Source organism: Nicotiana sylvestris, chromosome 7 (assembly GCF_000393655.2).
Source record: "Nicotiana sylvestris chromosome 7, ASM39365v2, whole genome shotgun sequence".
In the NCBI taxonomy this organism is placed as follows: domain Eukaryota; kingdom Viridiplantae; phylum Streptophyta; class Magnoliopsida; order Solanales; family Solanaceae; genus Nicotiana; species Nicotiana sylvestris.
In genome coordinates this window covers 108,342,313-108,361,919 of record NC_091063.1, presented here as the reverse complement: position 1 = coordinate 108,361,919, position 19,607 = coordinate 108,342,313, and the positions used below count along the sequence as shown (strand labels likewise).

General features: G+C 37.8%; 1 protein-coding gene across 4 annotated transcripts in view; it reads right to left on the bottom strand.

Annotated features, from left to right (window-relative positions):
* LOC104212255 (sister chromatid cohesion protein SCC4) overlaps positions 1-19,607 on the bottom strand; it is a 72,446-nt gene that overhangs the window by 40,790 nt on the left and 12,049 nt on the right. For 3 of the 4 annotated variants that reach the window (XR_011400977.1, XR_011400978.1, XM_070150808.1), the window contains exons 4-8: positions 17,325-17,441; positions 16,593-17,085; positions 15,618-15,656; positions 13,460-13,581; positions 478-624 (exon numbers count right to left, since the gene is read on the bottom strand). Coding sequence is in view for 2 of the 4 variants with exons in the window: in XM_070150808.1 (XP_070006909.1) it covers positions 478-624; positions 13,460-13,581; positions 15,618-15,656; positions 16,593-17,085; positions 17,325-17,441 (918 nt within the window). In the remaining 2 variants the exon portion in view is untranslated. The remainder of the gene's footprint in view (positions 1-477; positions 625-13,459; positions 13,582-15,617; positions 15,657-16,592; positions 17,086-17,324; positions 17,442-19,607) is intronic. The other variant, XM_070150809.1, reaches the window with a different exon arrangement.

Below are 19,607 nucleotides of genomic sequence, written 5' to 3'. Positions count from 1 at the left end.
TGAGCTCAAATTAAATACTTTTTTTATCAGTAGCTCAGTCTTTTTTCATCAGGATACTTTTTTGAGCTCAAATTAAATTATAAGTTACCTCTTATGATCAAAATGCAATTTGTTATCATCTTTTATATGACACAAGCAAGACGCAACAGTTAAATTCTTTATAATATCCGTACTTCCCTTTTACATTGGAGTTTTTGAACAGTCAGACTTTGTGATATTACACTTCTGTCCTACAGCAGTAGGATGCAAAGAAGTCCATATGCATCAAGAAGCATAAATCCAGATGCATAACTCAAGATAATCTGTCTTCCATAAATCAGTTGTTGGTTAAGTTTACTCCACACGAGGGAAAAGGAATATAAGAATAGTGTAACTATCTTATCTCTATCCCAAAAAACAATAAGCACACAGCTGATTTATACTCTTACCAAAAATTACGGGAAGATACTTTTGATATGGATTCAAATTTATACATACCCTTGAAGCTTCAAGGAAATGACAAATTGCTTCATCATAGCAGCCGACACAATGTGCATACTGTCCTCTAAGCATTTCAATAACACACTCACAAACTTGTAAAATTGTTGGAAAGCGAATATACCAATTTCTCATCTGCATCAATGCCTAAATTAAAACAAAAAGATTCTATTAGCCTTTCCATCATATAATTAACGCATGGTATCACATTATATAAAGAAAGGGTGAGAACACAATTAATCACGAGTTCCTGTACAATGTACAAATAGAATCATGGTTTGCCAAATTGACAAAGGCCAAAAATACCAAACTGAAATCGGCAAAAGTAAGGTACAGATCACTCGCAAAACCCCTTGCTTTTATAGTAAATTACATATCTGATCCTAGAGGTTCATATGATGAAAATTACACACTTATATGAAATTATAAAATCTACTGCATAACAACAACCTAGTGTAATCCCACAAGTGGGGTCTGGGAGGGTAGGATGTACGCAACCTTACCTCCACCTTGGAAAGGCAGAGAGACTGTTTTCGATAGACCCTCGGCTAAAGAAGGTAAAAGAAGCCCTGATAGCAAGTAATAGCAAGATAATATAACTAGAAAACTAAATCGAAAATAGCAACAGAGAATATGAAAGAGGTACCGATAACAAGTAATAACAAGACAATATATTTAGAATACTAAATCCAAGGTAGCAAACGAGAATATGAACGAAGTACTGCTAGCAAACTAAGGAAGTACCGATGGCAAGTAATAACAAAACAAGAAATACGATAATAGCAAACTAAGGATAAAAGGGTATCGTACTAACACTAATACTATCGAACTAGGGAAGACAAAGGGTATAAAATCTACTGCATAATTACTAAAAATCTAGGTTGCAAAAAGGATGAAGAAAGTATTTAAAAAGTTCAATAGAATCACGAAATAAGTATATAAGAAAATGCTATAAGAATGGAATCATCAACACCTTTTCCATCACGTACCAAATATAGAAAAGACTAAGAAAATAAAAAATTGGGGGCTCAAAGGAAAATGAGTTCATTGAGTTGTTTGATTCGCATGAGAGAATCTTAATTGATACTGACTAGCTTGTCAATAATTATTAATGTGGAAGTTGTATATGTGATCCTTGGACCTGAAATCATTATGGTATATTGTATACACCAACATATGCATTGATTCACCTCATGTACATCCTTGATGTTTTTTTGTAAGGACCGTGCATTGATATTTATGGGGTGTTTATGCATGTCGTGAAGTGTATATTAAAAGTAAGGCAGAATATATAGTTTGCCCTCTGAGCTTGAGGCCAAATCCCTTTGACATATCTCACAAACACAAGAAACCTCTTACACACCAAATATTTCCCATGTGTATCTAACACACACTACTTTGCCCACGTGGTCCGCACATGTATTACCAACAAAATGAGGCATGTGAAGACTAAAAAATGCATAACTAATGTTTTATTTCAACGCTCCAAATTTGATAAAATTGATCCAATTCTTATTTTCTTTTTTCATTTTCTTTATTTTTTTTCTTTTTTCATTTTCTTTCTTGTTTCCTACCACTCACCAGTGCTAGACCCTCCACCCAGTGTTATAAATAGCGCTCGCCTCAGCGCTAATAGCGTGAGGCGAGGCGAGGCGAGTAGCCTGCGCTATTTTGGCTCTGCTGCGTTGCGATTGTAAAAGGCGAGCGCCTCTGCATGTGTAGCGAGAGGCGAGCTGTGGCGTCGCTATTTGAAAAAAAGAAAGAAAAAGGCGCAAACACTTTAAAACATTAGGGCTTGGGTTTTTCACTTCTTGTCCTTCAGTGACCTTTTCTTAGCAACAGAAAAATTAGGGCTTGGGATTCATTTTCAGCCATCAGCGACAGTAACCCAGGTATGTTTCTTTCTTTTCTTTTCTTTTTCTTCTCCTTTCTTCTTCTTCTTCTATTTCAGCGACAGTAACCATTGTTGTCTCTTCTTCTTTTTTCTTCGACAGTTCGACTTCAACCATTGTTGTCTTCTTCTTGTTTTCTTCTTTCTTCTTTCTTCTTCTTCTTGTCTTTTATTTTTTGTGCTCTGTTTTTCGACCAGCAGAGCAGAGGCTCTTTCTTCCCTTCCTCTTTCTTCTTCTCTTATTTTTTTTGGCTCTGTTTGGAGCAAGCAGCAGAGGCAGAAGAGTGTCTTTTTAGGCTCTGTTTTTTTTTTGAATTGATATATTTATTAATATATTATTATTGTTATTGAGTTTTTAGCTATATATATATATATATATATATAATATTTTATATTTTTGTATAAATTGTCGCTTCGCATCAAAAAGGCGAGCTTGATCCCTAGCCTAACTCAACCATCTGCGTATAGAGACGAATTCAGGATTTAAAAACCATGGGTGCACCATTATCTCTTTTTTAAAATAGACATGTCACAAGCCACAAATATATGAACGTACATCCGGTCAGTTCGGTTGATTTTGAGCTCGCTCAAGTTACTAAGTTGTTGATCCATATAAAACAAACTAATCATTGACCCAAGATAGTTTGATTTTTCTTTCAATTCAATCGATCAAGTAAAATTAGAAGCAACATTAGGAAATAAAATCTTAACAAGTCACATAGGCGCATATATTAATTATTCCAGTTGTCCCAATTTATGTGAGTGTGTTTAACTATACACGGAGTTTAAGAAAGAAATGAATTTTTTTGAAATATAGCCTAAAACAAATTATAAAAATTTGTGTGGCTTTTAATCATTTCATTAAGAGTAAAATAAGAAGTTTAAAGTTAAATTGTAACTAAATAAATTGTCTATTCTTTTGGGGACTAGCTAAAAGCGAAAAAAATGTCAAATAAATTGGGACAGACAAAATATATTATCTGATGAAAATTAAACTTCTCTAAAAAAAGGTGCCAATTGAGTTTAGCTTTTTCAGGAAGAAACAAAAGCAAAGGAGATAAAAACTAGGGTCGCAAATGTAAAATGAGGGTTATTTTCACAAAGAGATCTTTAATAGTGATTAATTATATGAGCGAGTCTTTAATGACCTAAGCTAAATCAGTGCACTGTTTAATTCGCCATGAACATGGGTTCACAATATGATATATATCCATTTTAAACACAATATGTACATACTTTTTCAGGATTCTAGCAAGTAGCATGGGTTCATGTGCGCCATGATTTACTACATGGATCTACCTGTCGGTGAAGCCCACTTCATCTTATCTCAAACCCTGATTGCGCCTTATGCTTTTGATTAGGTCTCACTCAATGACTTCTCCCAAACAAAAACCAGTTTAGCTTTTCTATCTAATCCGCCTGACAAGCCATCAGCAACTTAGACTCATCTACAAAAGTATTTCCGGTTAGCCCACATTATAATGCTCCTTCCAATTCGAGAATGGGCAAAACTGCAAAAATCTCCAACTATTGAAAGTGCAGGAAATCTCTCCTCTGGTTTCTTCTGATTTTCTACCTCTCTTCCCTGACATGGAGACTCCGCCGATTTCGACATATAGAATCTTCCCTCGACTATAGATGATGTCTCTAAATGGGTCAAAAGATATGCTCCCAAAATTAGGAAAATACCGAGTATTAAATCATCTTTGGCTCATGAAGTTTTTAATTTAAACCCTGTGGAAAGTTGAGAAGAATAGGCCTTTCAAAAGTTTTTCTTCCTTCCCTTCTTTTATTTCCCAAAGGAACAAACACAAATTAAAACTTGAAAATACAGAGACAATGGAGCAATTTCCTTGTAGTATCACTCCAAGAATGAGAGTTATTTGTAGGTGTACAAGTAAATCTATCTAAGAAAACAAAATCAGAAAATCCCTAAATCCTATGATTGTATTATGTGTACAATATGAAGATGTGTCACTGTACATTCTGTAGCACTTCCCCTCAAGTTGGAACATAGATATTAATCATGCCCAACTTATTACGAAGATATTCCACCCTAGTTCCATTTAAAACCTTCAAGAATATATCACTCAATTGCTCTCTTGTCTTCACATCGCGTGTAGAAATCATGTTCTCTTGAATCTCCTCAAGGAAAAAGTGACAGTCGGCTTCAATGTGTTTTGTCCATTCACGTAAACTGGAATTGCGGCAATGTGTAAAGCAGCCTGATTACACACTAAAGTTTTGTGGGAAACAAAAGCTTCAAATCAACCTCGGCTAAAAGGTGATATATTCATAGTATGTCACATGTTAGATTGAGGCATAGCTATATACTCGGATTTTGCACTAAATCGAGATACTCCCTCTATTTCAATTTAAAAGACACATTTTCCTTATTAGTCCGTTCCAAAAAGGATGACACATATTTATATTCGGAAACAATTCTTTGAACTTTTCATTTTACCCACTTTACCCTTAATAAAAAGTTTTTACAGCCACACAAATGTCATGGCCCTATATTTGCCACTTAAGCTTTTAGGACCACAGGTTTCAAAATTCTTTTTTTTTTCCTTAAACTTTGTGCCAAGTCAAATTACATCATTTAAATTGAATCAGAGGGAGTACAACATTTTATTTCTTACTCCTCCAAGGTCTCAGGTATCCACCAACAAAGACGCAGTAGCCAGTAGTAAATCTTCCATCAATTCTCGATCCAGCCCAATCAACATATGCAAAATACTCAATACGAGTATGTCCCGATCGATATGCAATATGCCAAGACCAGGAGCTCCTTTAAAATAGCACAAGATCAAGACTGCCTAATGCTTGACTATTGATTCTGACAATACTGACTGCATAGGCAATATCTAGACAGGTCACCATAAGGTTCTTTAAGGTCCCAACTAATCTTTTGTATCTTTTCAGATCATCAAAGGGGTCACCATAATCCTTAGTAAGATATACATTAGGAACCATTAGTGTGCCACACGTCTTGGCTCCCAACTTTTCAATTTCTACAAGTAGGTCAAGTACATACTTTCTTTGGGACAAAAAAAACCCTTTCTTGCTTCTTGCTACGTCTACACTGAAGAAGTATTTCAACTGCCCCAAGTCTGTATCCGGTATGAAACTTGGCATTTAAAAACTTCTTGAGAGAAGAAATCCTTGCACAATCATCCAACCGCCGACTGTATGTAAAAGACTGAATGATCACACTTGCTATTCAATCTAAATTCCAAAACTACATCGCTAAATTTTCCAAACTAGGCACAAGGACTTTGCTTTAGACCATATAGAGATTTTCTGAAATGACAAACTTCCGCATACTTGCCATGAGCAACAAACCCAAGTGTCCATATATACCTCTTCATGGAGATCACCAATAAAGGAATGCATTCTTAATATCCTACTGATATAAAGACCAATATTGAGAAGCAACCTAAGGAAATATACAAGTGGACAGAGGTAAGCTTGGCTACAAGGGAGAAGGTGTCGGAATAATCCATCCTATAAGTTTTAGCATAGGCTTTAGCCAGAAGTCTGGCCTTAAGTCTAGCGATTGAGCCATCAAGATTAACTTTGAGTGCACTTGCATCCTACTACTTTCTTTCCTTTGGGTAAATTCACCAAATCCAAAATGTAATTTTCATTATATGCATATATCTCCTCAAGCATTACGACATGCCATCCAAGATGATTCAAGACCTCCTTCATTGTATTCGGGATAGAGAGTCTCTAGAAAGGCAATCAAACAACTAGATGCATGAGATAAATGATCATAAGAAACAAAGTTAGCAATGGAATATGAGAATTTGCAATGTGTACCACTCCTAAGAGCAATAGGAAGGTCAAAATTTTGTGGAGGATCAAGCGGAGGAGGATCTGATGATGAAGGAATTATGTCGGATATGCACCATCCATCTCTCGCCTACTCGAGTAGCCTTGAACAATTCGTGGTCTTTCTAGCGTAGATGGTGCAGGTGTTGAAGACACAATAGCCAATTGGTGCTCAATAAAAGAACTAGGACAAAGAGGAACATCATATGATTGTTCTGTCAAAGCACGGGTAACATGGACGAACCACTCATCTTTCTCACCCTAACTTATAGAAATGGGCGATGCCTAGAAGAATAGTAGTCTCTAAATATACCACATCGATTGACACTAGATATTTGCCAAGTTCAGTAGAATAACATCTATATCCCTTCTGAATGCGAGAATACAACAACAACAACAACAACAACAACAACGAAAACAAACCCAGTGTAATCCCACAAGTGGGGTTTGGGAGCAGTAAGCCCTACCATAGACTGGCAGAGATGTTATTTCCGATAGACTTCTAAAAGCGAGAATAGCCCAAGAAAAACACACTTCAACGCCTTGGAGTGCAACTTGGAAATAAATGGTTGAAAATCTCGAACATAACTATTGGGTGCTCCATGAGAGGACTTAACACATTGAGATCTGGTACGTCAAATATGGTGCTGCATGAGAGGACTTAACACATTGAGATTGACTATCACTTTGTCAGAGAACAAATACTCTCATGAGATGTACAAAATTTGTGAAGTTAAATAATCAGCTTGCAGATATTTTCACTGGTCCCCATTGGTCCTCGCGTATTAGTTATATTTGTAACAAGCTCGGTATATATGATTTGTGTGCACCGGCTTGAGGGGTAGTGTTAGATGAATATAGTTGAGACGCATTATCAATAGTATTTCCCATGCTATTTCTCACAATTCTACGTGATGTCGATATATTGCATGTTCTCTTTTTGGAGGTTATTCTATTAACCAGCGAAGCACCTCCGATATTCATGTCAACTTTTTTAAGTCAACTTTTCTCGGTTAACAATGTCTCAAACATCCAACCTTTTGCTCAACTTTTGGGTTGTGGTTCGTCCTACATATATTGGGCTTCCTTTGGGAGCCAAATCTACTTCCATCTCCATTTGCGAAAGAATCTGGGAAAATGCAAGAAGAAATCATCCGGCTGGAAAAGACAATTTCTCTCTTGTAAAGATGTTTTGCCTACTTACACTATGGTTTTCTTTCCCCTTCCCTCTTTTATATCAAAGAAGCTTGGCCAGTCATGAGGGACATTTTATGGCACGGCAACAAAGATAAGAAGCCTTCAATCTATGAGTTGGAAAAATGTCATCCATGATAAGAAATTGGTGGATTCGGCATAAGGGATTGAAAACTTATAAGAAAATCTTCTTGTTTAATGGCATGGCAACAAAGACAAGAAGCATTCAACCTGTGAGTTGCAAAAATATCATCCTTGATAAGAAATTGGTGCTTTGGGTGCAAGGGATTCAAACCCCATAAGAAAAGCTTCTTGTACAAAATGGTCAAAGGTATTTTAACTCGGAGGAAAACACTCACTCAAGAAAAATTATCAACTCCATATATAGCTTGCTTAGCCGGTGGATTTCTACACCTCCCCCCTCTCCTCTTGGCCATGCTATTTGGAAAATTATTAGGGTGTGAAACAATACACAGGAAAAAAAATTATATTATTGATTTGTTTCACTAGAATACAAGGACTCTTATTTATAATAATACACAATACATACACTACTATTTTACGTGGGACTATACTTATTTACACAACTACTAACTATCTAACATTCCCCCTCAAGTCGGTGTATACAGATCATATGTACCGAGTTTGTTACATATGTAACTAGTACGAGAACCAGTGAGGGACTTGGTGAAAACATTTGCAAGCTGATCATTCGACATCACAAACTTTGTAGCAATATCTCATGAGAGTATCTTTTCTCTGACAAAGTGACAGTTAGTCTCAATGTGTTCAGTTCTCCCATGGAATACCGAATTTGATGCAATATGAAGGGCAGCTTGATTATCACACACAAATTCCATCCGGCTAATTTCACTAAATTTCAACTCTTTGAGCAACTATTTGATCTAAACTAGCTCACATGTTGCCATAACCATTGCTCGATATTCTACTTCTGCACTAGACCGAGCAACTACACTCTGTTTCTTGCTCTTCCAAAATACCAAACTACCTTCAACTAAAACATAATATCTAGACGTAGAACGTCTATCAGAAGGTAATCCTGCCCAATCAGCATCTAAGTATCCAACGATCTGCTCATGGCCTCGATCCTCAAACAATAACCCTTTGCCTGAAGCTAATTTTATATACCGAAGAATGCAGACAACTGCATCCCAATGAATATCACATGAGAATCCATAAACTCACTCATAACACTCATGGAAAAATAAGTCAGGTCCAATTATTGTGAGGTAAATTAATTTACCAACCGGCCGCATATATCTTGCATGATCGCTAAACGGCCTCCCCTGTCCTTAGCTGGCGGAAATGTAGAATTCGGATCCATAGAAGTGTCAACATGTCTACATCTTGTCATTCATGTCTCCTCAAGAATGTCTAAGGCATACTTCCATTGTGAGATCACAATACCTGATCTAGACTGAGCGACATTAATACCTAGAAAATACTTTAGTCTACCCAGATCCCTAGTCTAAAAGTGTTGAAAGAGATGTTGCTTCAATTTAGTACAATCCTGACCATTGCTAGTAATAACAATATCAACATAAACCACCAGATAAATACAGAGATTTGAAGCAGAATACCAATAAAACACAAAGTGATCAGCTTTACTACGAGTCATGCCAAACTCCTAAATAAATGTGTTGAACTTACCAAATCAGGCTCGAGGAGACTGCTTTAGACCATAAAGTGACCAGCGCAAGCGACATACACGGCCACTAGACTCCCCCTGAGAAACAAAACCAGGTGGTTGCTCCATATAATCTTCATCCTCAAGGTCACTATGAAGAAAAGCATTCTTAATATCCAACTAATAGAGAGGCAAATGGCGAACATCAGCCATGGATAGAAAAAGGCAAACTGATGCTATTTTAGCCATAGGAGAGAAAGTATCACTATAATCGAGCCCAAATGTCTGAGTATACCCTTTGGCAACAAGATCGGCGTTAAGTTGATCAACCTAGCCAACCGAACCAACGTTGACTGCATAAAATAAACGATAACCAATAGTAGATTTACCTGAAGGAAGAGGAACAAGTTCCCACATACCACTCGTATGTAAAGCACATATCTCATTAATCATATCGTGTCATCATTCCGAATGAGACAATACTTCACCTGTAGCTTAGGAATGGAAACAGGGGACAAAGAAGATATAAAAGCATAATAGGGTGATGACAGACGATGATAACTTAAACCGACATATTGTCAATTAGGATTAAGTGTGCACCGTATACCTTCCTGAAGTACAATCCATGGACTAGGAAGAGACAAGTCTGTAGTAGGAGCAAGGTCAGGTGCAGAGCGTAAATCAACTAGGCCTGATGCTGGACGCAAGTGATGATAATAAATCAAGAGTGGTTTTCCTGCGGCTGGGGATGTAGGAGGAGCAACACTAGATTCCTTAATGGTTAGTATGGGTAAGACTTTTATGGCTGAGGATGTAGAATGGGCTATAGTAAACTCCTCAAGAGTTGGTATAGGTAAGACCTCAAATATATCAATGTGGTCGGAAGAGGTAAATTAAGGTCGAGTTTATTACAATAAAAACACTTAGGTCGAGACTTTCCAAAACGGCCTCCTCCTCGTCTATTCTCCACAGTCTGAGATGCCCGATTTTCCACTGGTTGGAATGCGAGAATAGAGGAGTCAGCTGTCTGTGATGAGATCATGGTGGGACTTGGCGTTGCAGCAAAAATCTGGTCGCATACTGAATCAAAGTTATTAGGAAGTCCAACAAGTGTAAGAACTAGAAACATCTTCTATCGTTGTTCTTGTTGTTTTTCAACACCAGCAGAAACTTGCATCAACTTCTCAAATTCCTCTATGACTGCGTGTACTTGTCCCAAGTAAGTAGACATATCCAATTCTTGTTTCTTCAAAGTTGACATATGTGATATCACATCATAGAAATGAGATATGTCACTAGTGTATGAAGTACGAGCCTTTTCCCAAACTAAATGACATGTCTGGAATGAACGAAACAAAGGCATCAACTTGAAATCAATGGATTACCACAGGATACTACATAATTAAGCATCAATCTTTTCACAAAGTGCTTTGGCCTTTTCATCTCCCTCACTAGCCTTTTTGGTTAAGTGATCTTGAACACCTTGACCTTTACATCACAACTCGACAGATGAAGGCTTACTAAATAATTTGAACACCCAAGTAGGGGTTCAGAAGTAATCATAAAGGCTGAATTTACAACTCCACTATTTTTGGAACCAAAAGTGTCCAAATTGAAAGACATTATTGGATTGAAGTGAGTTCTAATTGACCAAATCCGTGATCAACTTCAAGAAGTCATGAGAATAGCTTCAGAAGAACCTAACAAAACTAGGAAATTCCAAAAAGCACTGCTCAAACGAGACAAAATACTGTTCACACCGGAAAATTTGTTGCAGCTCACGAAAAAATCCAAAGTTGTTGGAATCTATAAGAAATAGTACTAGTGGACTCGGAATCACTGTCCAAGTAAGCTTTCCTAAAGAAGTTTTGTCGGAAACTGGCCGGAAGGTGGCTCATGCGCCCGGCACATGTAGCATATATCGCCGGAAAATTCCTTGTTTGTCCGGCGCGTGAGGGCGCACGGGGAGGAGATTTCCGGTGGGTTTGATGGGGATTAGTCGCAAGACTACAGCGGACCTTGTGGTGATGTTGGCTTGTGCACAATACTGATAAATAGTGACTTTGACGCAAACAGTCAACGGAAAAGTTGCACGGTGAATGTTTCTTCCCGGAATCAGTGGTAGATTGCACAGCGAGTATTTAGCACTATAGCTTTGATACCATGTGAGAAATAATACACCGGGAAAAAATATATTATTGATATGTTTAACTATAATACAAGGACCCCTATTTATAACAAATACATTAATCTTATTCCATGTGGAACTATACTTATTTACACACCTACTAATTATCAAACAGAAACATTGGATATTTTCCGGGTCTATCTTCTTTAAGAGTTGGGGATGGTAGAAAAATTAGATTCTGGCAAGATACTTGGTTTGGCCCTTCGCCTCTGATGGACACTTACCCTGGACTCTACAGATGCTCTTTATGTCCTAACTCTACCACTGCGCACATCTGGCAAAACTCAGGCTTGGTGCGTTATTTTCAGAAGAGATTTCAACGATTGAGAACTAGAGGACTACACACAATTGTCACTTCTCCTTAACGGTGTTCCTCTGATTTCTAAACCAGATTCCTGTTCCCAAAATCTCACCACAGAGGTATTTTTTCTGTAAGGAGCTACTATTCCAGCTTTATTATCCACTTCTCCCTCTTTAAACCTTGGTCATGGGAAACTATAGGGAAGAACAAGGCCCCCTACAAAGGGCGATCATATTCTTGGCATGTAGCGGTGAGAAAATGCCTCACTCTTAACAATCTACAAAAGCGAGGCATCTCTCTATGCAAAAGATGTTCACTGCGTAAAGTAGAGGACGAGGAAGTCAATCACCTCTTTATTCACTGCAAATTAACTAGTCAGATATGGTATTTCTTCTTTACTACTTTGGGCATGAAATGTTCTCCAAGATCTACAGTGGATTTCCTTTTTGTTTGGTGGAAAAGAGGTATGTCTAAATCATCCTATAAAATCTGGAACACCATTCCCTTATGTCATCTGGTGGGTTATCTGGAGGGAATGTAATGCTAGAGTTTTTGAAGATAAGATGGAGAATGTGGTTAGGCTCAAACATAAATGTATATTTTTGCATAATTTGGTGTAAAATGAGCTTGGCATACATTTTAGAGACAGAAGCCATGGTAGATTTTCTCTGTTCTCAACATTCTCTTATAGTTCCCACTTTTTTTGGTGTAATTCTTCAGCTTTGCTGGCTATCAATTGTACTTTCAAGTTACCTATTCAAAGAAAAAAAAATGAAGAGCAAGAAACATAAAAACACAAAGGAGGGGAGAAGGGGAAAAATGGCTTCTATAGTAAATCTGTTCCTCTACATGTTACCAGTCGCTTGTTAGAATACAAGAAGAAAAATGCATCAGTTTCTTATAAGCAGGCTAACAAATAGTGTTAAAAGACGAAACGCAAAGAACAGTCAATTAAGCCCCGAAAATAAGAGAAAAGAAGAAGATATGTTGAGAACTTGATGATTCGATGACTACAAAGTACACCTATTTATGAGTGTTAACCACAAGACAGATATGATATTAGCCCAATGTGGGATAACATCTAACAGAACTTAATATTTCCAATATTCTTACATGCCCACTAAAACATAAAATGGGAAAACCAACTTCAGTTTGTTTCTTATGAAAGATTGAAAGTAAATGCTAACCATGACAGATGCCGAAGAACCTGTTGGATAGTATCATTGAAACCTTGTTGGAAAAGCTTAAGTCACCTGAATCTTACTGGGAATGTCTTAGCAGCGAGAATCACATTAAAAAGCTTTGATCAAAAGAATTTCAACCAGAAGTTACTTAAATTAGCCGACATGGTAGTTTGATGTGGTGCTACCAGAATTATCACTGCGAGGAAGTGTGGTGCCATTGGAACGAAAAAGACAGTGGTGTCACTAGAAGAGTTACAAGAAAGAGGAAAAAAGACAAAAAAGCTTTAAGCGAGCATACTGTATAAGGCTGTAGCCAGCAAATGAAAACTACTTAAGTCTCTAACAAGATCGCAGATGATATGTGAGAAAATAAAAGAGAAGATATATTTTTTATTTGATTATTTAATGAATACAAAACAGCTACATAGGTGTTAAGACACAAAACACATGATATTGTCCATTGTGTAGAACATCTAATAAATACGAACTTAACAATTCTAATACTCTAATCTAATTCCAGCATTTTAAACCCTCAACATTCTTGACAAAGCCACTCTTCTCCACTCGTGGAAACCCATGATTTTCACTGGTACAACGTTTTAGTAAGCTACTACATTATTAACCTCATTAAAAATTTAAAATTAGTAAGCTGATCACATTTCATTTTTTAATAAATACTCCATAGAGCTTTAAGATATTGTATGTCAATGAGCAAAATAGACAGAGATAGAAAGCAAACCTCTTGCGCTTCAATAAATTCAGAACGTGTAAGATCAACTGCTACTTTGTTTTCAAGGAAGTGCATTCGGAGCATCAAATAGACACTAGAAATCCAAATGGCAGAGTGTTGCAAATCTACTTCTGGCTCAAGAAAATTGCAGAAAAAAGTTGTAAAGCAATGTAAGAAAATACCTATAGCATGACACACTGCAGAAATCACATGTACCAACAATTTAAATAATCACTGACCATATTATGAAATCCCTTTCTTCTCCACAAAATTGAAATTTTGCATAGTGAAGTGGACTATTTGTTAGATGCGTATTGATACACTAAGAAGGAATGAGAAATGGCAGAACGGGGAAGAATAGAGAAGTACGAGAGGAAGATTGAGAAAAATGAGAGAAAGAAGAGAGAGAAAAAGAGGGAAAAGAATGAAGAGGGAGGACAAAGAGATAGAGCAAGAAATCATAATCATAAAATCAATTTATATAATATTATACTCCCTCCGTTCCAGTTTATGTGAACCTATTTCCTTTTTGGTCCGTTCTAAAAAGAATGACCTCTTTCTAAATTTAGAAATAATTTAGCTTAAACTTACAATTCTACCCTTAATGAGAAGCTTTTATAACCACACAAATACTTTGGGCCTTTTTTGGCTTGTTTAGGACCACAAATTCCAAAAGTCTTCATTTTTTTCTTAAACTCCGTGTCCAGTCAAACAGGTTCACATAAATTGGAACGGAGGGAGTATAAGTCACCTCAACAAAGTACAGGAGGGTTTTATTTATAAGTTAGAGATTTTAAACAATTTAGAACTCTTGCAACTTAGCAGCGACTAGTCTAGTATACATGTCAAATGGGAGGAATTGGCATGGCCCAACCTGCAAAGGGACAACCCGAAGCCTGTTCAGCCCCCTTCTTAAGGGGCCTCGGTTGGTTAGTGTTCTATAGGGTTCCATGACCTCCCCTCTCCAAGAATCCGCATAAAACTAGTGCCAAACCCCCAGGTTAGAGAGCTCGGAGCGGCCCAGAACACAAAAAATAAACCTTCAAAATTGTCAGATTCCATGGATGTGCAACTATGACGAAGAACTTTCATCTCATCTATTACAGAGATTGGATTAATGCAAGAAGAATGTATCAAGTTATACTCTCAAATACTCTGACTCGCAGGAAGAGTTCTCCATGACTGAAGGTGAAGAAATGTTATGCATTAGTAATATAGTATGTCTCAACTTAAAAGAATCTTCTTTTTTTATATTATTGTTTTATAAAACACAATTAATTAATTTCATGTTCAATAACATTTGAGATTCTTGTTTTCTTTTTTCAGTGTACAACTTATTTTTACAGTATTTGATTACATAGAAATATAAAGGGCTAGTCCACATTATTCATTTACTTGTGTCATTGCTGGATATTTGAGTTCAATATAACACCTTTTTTGAGAAAAGGGTAACTTTTGAAAAGAATTACACCTGAAGCCTATTTTGTCCAAACCGAGGAACCAAGCCCAAAACTGACCAATCCGAACTTTTAAAAAACGAAAAAACCAAATTAATTTCGGTTTGGTTTTCAGTTCACCTAATCAAAAACCGAAAACTGAACAAACCAAATTGATCTTTTTGAGAACTGAATTGAACCGATCGACGCCTACCCGTACTGATATCAAATTGTAGGTTGTAGCACTATTAAGAGAAGAAGGGAGAAAAGGCAGGAGAATGAGAGAGGAATGAGAGAAAGAAGAGAAGAGAGAGAAGAGAACGAGAGAAGGAGAGAGAGATAAAGAGAGGGAAAGAAGGAAGAAGGGAGGAAGAAAAATGAGATAAAAAGAGAAGTTGTAATACCAAATGAGCAAATATTAATCAAGTCCCATCAAAATAAAGTACATGAAATTCCTATTTATAGGATATGGATTTTAGAATATTAAAACTCTTGAAAATACTAAAATCTATCTCTATCCAAAAAGATAGGGCTCAATAAGACCTTATTTTTAACTATCATTCTAGCTAGAAGATAGAATGATTATCCTTAATTGATAGACAGGATTTTATTTCTTACTAAAAGAGAAACAAAACCAAAGATAGAAAATAGTGATGATGATATCTAAATGATCTACATCGCTTAAGGAAGATAAAAATCAATCCATCTAAGATAGAAACAAGCGCACTTACCTCTCACTCCATCACTAATCCCAAGCTTTTCTAGCTCCTCTGCATGAATATAACAATTCAGAATTCAGACATGAGAATAGAATCTAAACCAGATGGAATAAAAATAAATTGCTAGAACGCATTCTCTAGCTAAGGGGCTGATTTGTGTGTTTTTGCAAAATTTTCAAGACAAATACGAAAACTTACAGGCTCTACCAACAAGAAGCTTACGATATTGGAATTTAACAGAAAGGTTAATAGTAATTTCCAGTTCCTATCTAAATACGACATCTAGCTAGGCCCAGGGCAAGGACAAAAAATTTACAGTAAACCCCATGAACAAACTGCTAAGACTAGAGAACCTATAGAACAAACTTAAAACAATAGTTGTTTCCGTTCATGGACAATAATGAGTTCACTTCACGCAGTCTTAACCAAAAATGTAATTGCTGGAGGATTGCTCATTTAGATCAGTTGATTCAACATTATTGATACCTTCTCTAGGATAGGTTTCTATCTTAAATTATAGAAGATCCTCAAATAACTTAGTTCCAATGTTTAACAAATTAAGATGGTCAATTAGAATCATGGGAAGTACAAACAATTTCAAGATTTAAGGAAGATTTAGAGAAAAAGAAAATTGGCCATAAATTGAGAGTTTGGAGCACTAAGTTGACAGTATAATTTAGTAGTACGGCAAGTTGTGACATATTGTACCAAACCCGTGATTTGCTAGACCAAAAGCATTCCGTCGTCGAAGTTTGGTTACATGGTAAAGAATAAAGGTTGAAAAAAAAAATCAGTTAATCCTCCAAATATGGAAACATGCATGACAGATCCATTACCCTGAAAGTTAAGGTTGCTACCCAAAGCTGCCAAGTGTGATGAAACCCATGTACCAAATTAGAAAACCAAGTACTAACTATCAGAAGGCTGACAAATGTAAAACAGTGTGAAAGATATAGAGCCTAATGCACCCAGCTTCACAGAACCAACCTTGAATAGTTTGCAGGCCAGACTGAATCCTCTTTACGCACTCCTTAAAAAGTCCTTTTGGACGGTTAAAAACAACTACCGTAAGGTCTACCAGCGCATAAATAGCACCTTTAGGTAGCCATTCTCCATCAATAGGAGGTGGCGCCAATTCAAGCTTGTCTTCCCACGTCCGTCTCACACTTCCAAAGTATATCGGTTCAGAAAATTCTTTGCCATTTCCTGTTAAGTTATTAAGTTGCTCCTCAAGGTGAGCTTGTCTTCCAGAGAGAGCAGATCTGTCTCTGTAATTCAAATCAGAACGAGAAAGACTTTCATTGACTGCATCAAGCTCCTTAGTCAGTTCCTTGATCTGTTGTGTCTTCTGTAGATCACACTTCATAGCAGCATCCAATTTGTCAACATGTTGAGCAGCATTCTTGTAGTCGCATATCCGGAGTAGATAAAATACATGCAACAGCTCGTTGTAAAATAGCAAACCAAGGCATTGCTGTCTCTTTTAAATTCGAAAGAAGAAATAGAACATCAGTTGACTTCAAAAGCCCCATTTTCAAAATCAGCATTCATAAAAAGAATTGTATGAAATTGTCTCAGCATTGAATCCATTCAATATGTAGATTCAAAAATGTTCACAAGCGAAGCTATTGTAGTAAAGAAAGGAACAAATGTTCCTATTCTCTGCAAAAGGACTCCACAGTACATACACAGAGAAAGAAGTAAAGGCACTGGACTCACTTTTTCTGATTCAATAGATTTCCATATTGCATTGCATCTGTTGACAGCATCTTGAACGGAACTTTCATTCTCCCATTGCATGAGGTGCACATGCAAGATTGAAGTTGCAAAAAACATCTAGTACCACCAAGAAGCGAAATAGTGAACACTACAAATAACCAGATCATAAGGATATAGTTAATGACTCATATTGATGACCAAACAAAAGCTAGAAATCATTTGTATCAGAAATATAGGTGTCTGTCCTTGTGATTTAGAACACGAGTCATGGAACAATTACAAACAGACACACCTGGCACTAGGTTCATAATTACACCGGAAGGACTCCAAGTGGATACATGCTTGCTACCATCAGTTTGTCTCCCAACCAACACTTTTTGTTCTTTTTTAATTTCACAACCCATGTTTGGACACTAGAGCACCTCATTGGAACCAGAAAAGGCAACAAATATATAATTATAATAATAAATTTAAGATGAATTACTCAGGTGAAATGTTACAAACTTGAGTTATCTAAGTTTCAATAGAAAAACAGTAATCTGTTGAGAATGCTCCCAGGCACTTTCCCCGAGGCTCTTCTCTCTCTTCTTCTTGCTTGGACTCCATCACCCCCATTGAGAGTCAAGTTTCCCGCAACCAAACCCCAGTAGTTTCTCCGGCAGCCAAGCCCCCACGCGCCCTCAAGCGCGGCCAAAAGGCCTGCTTTTTCCGGCGAGATTCAGCCACGCGCCGGCGCGTGTGGCTCACTCCGGCATCTTTTCAAAATCTTTTCTTCACACAGCCTTCTCGACATGTTTTTCCGAGCCTACCCATCTTAGTTTCACCAAATTCCGACGACTTTTTCTATTTTCCGGCGATTATACCCCAGATTCCGACGACTGTTTTCCTTTGCTCAGCATCGGAAATATTTCTTCCCTTCCTATATGCTGTTTTCACCCACTGTGATTACTGATATACTTTCTTTTCAGGTTTTTCTAGCCAAACCTCTTTCTTCTTCTTCAAGCAGCCTCTAGGCCAGGGTTTTGGGACAGCCGCTTTTAGAATATGATGGATTCTACAAAGAGAAGCTCCTACTTCTTCCTAGAATCTAGAAAACTGGAAAAAATGTCTTTTATCAAAGCTGCCTCTTGGCCAACCCTAGATCTTGAGGGAAGATGTCATTGAAAGCTCGGCGTAGGGCAGGAGCACACTCTCAGGCGCAAGGGTTTCTTGAAATCTTGTCTGATTGGATCTTTCTCCAAATGGGTTGGTTCTCCAGAGGCTGTCAGGGATTGGTCAGCAGATGCATGGAACGTCAATGACGGGTTGAAAATAACGCAACTGGGGGATACGCAATATCTCTTTCGATTTCTCGACGAGTCTCGAGCTTCAGAAATTCTTGTTAGAGGAAACAGATGGTTTGATGGGAACTTTTTACACCTAGACAGATGGGTGGAGCACGATGGGTGTCTCGACCATCATTTCACCGGCGAAACATTGGTGGCCAACATGGTGGGTCTCCCGGTGCATCTTTGGTGTCTTGACCTTTTCAAGAAGATTGGGAAAATCTGTGGGGGCTTTATTGATGTCACTTGCAGCCTACATGATCTATCGCGAGTGAAGATTGTGGTGAGGAAAGGGGGCAGAATCCCTGTCTCCACTGTGGTGGAAGATGGCTACTTGAGTTATAGAGTGTGGTTGAACCCTGAATTTCGCCCTATCTTTATGTCTGTGATAGTGGCGGAAGAAAAGGGAAGGTCAAATAGAAGGGAAGGGAGGAGAAAACAGTCTTTGAGGGGATGGGAGGGCTCACCGGATCAGTGGTCTAAGCCGGAATAAGATGTTAGATCGAGAAGAGACGGGAGGTTTGAATTTGGGAGAAGGCAAAATTTCAACAGGAGGGAAAGACGTGAATGGATTAGTGATGCGGGCTGGAAAGGTAGAATGGGTCGGTCATCTTCTAATTATCCTAGGGCCAAGCAAGTTTTCAGCAAGTATAGGCCTGGGCCTCCTTACATGGGCCCAGCAACTTTTCCCAATTCTATTAGAATTGATCCTAAGGGGCCCAAATTATTTCAAGTTGCGTCTATTAAGGCTCCTAAGCATATGGGAACAGTCGTTCTTACTTCTTCTGTCAATGGTGCTACACACAGTGGCATTTCTGCACCGAGCTCTAGTGACCTTCGCCCTTCTACGATGGTCGCTGCTCCAGGGGCGGCACCGGCTATAGATGGTGCTGTTATTCCACGGCCTCCAGCCTCTGATGGACCCAGTCCCATCGCCCCCCATCTGCTCCTGGGCTTA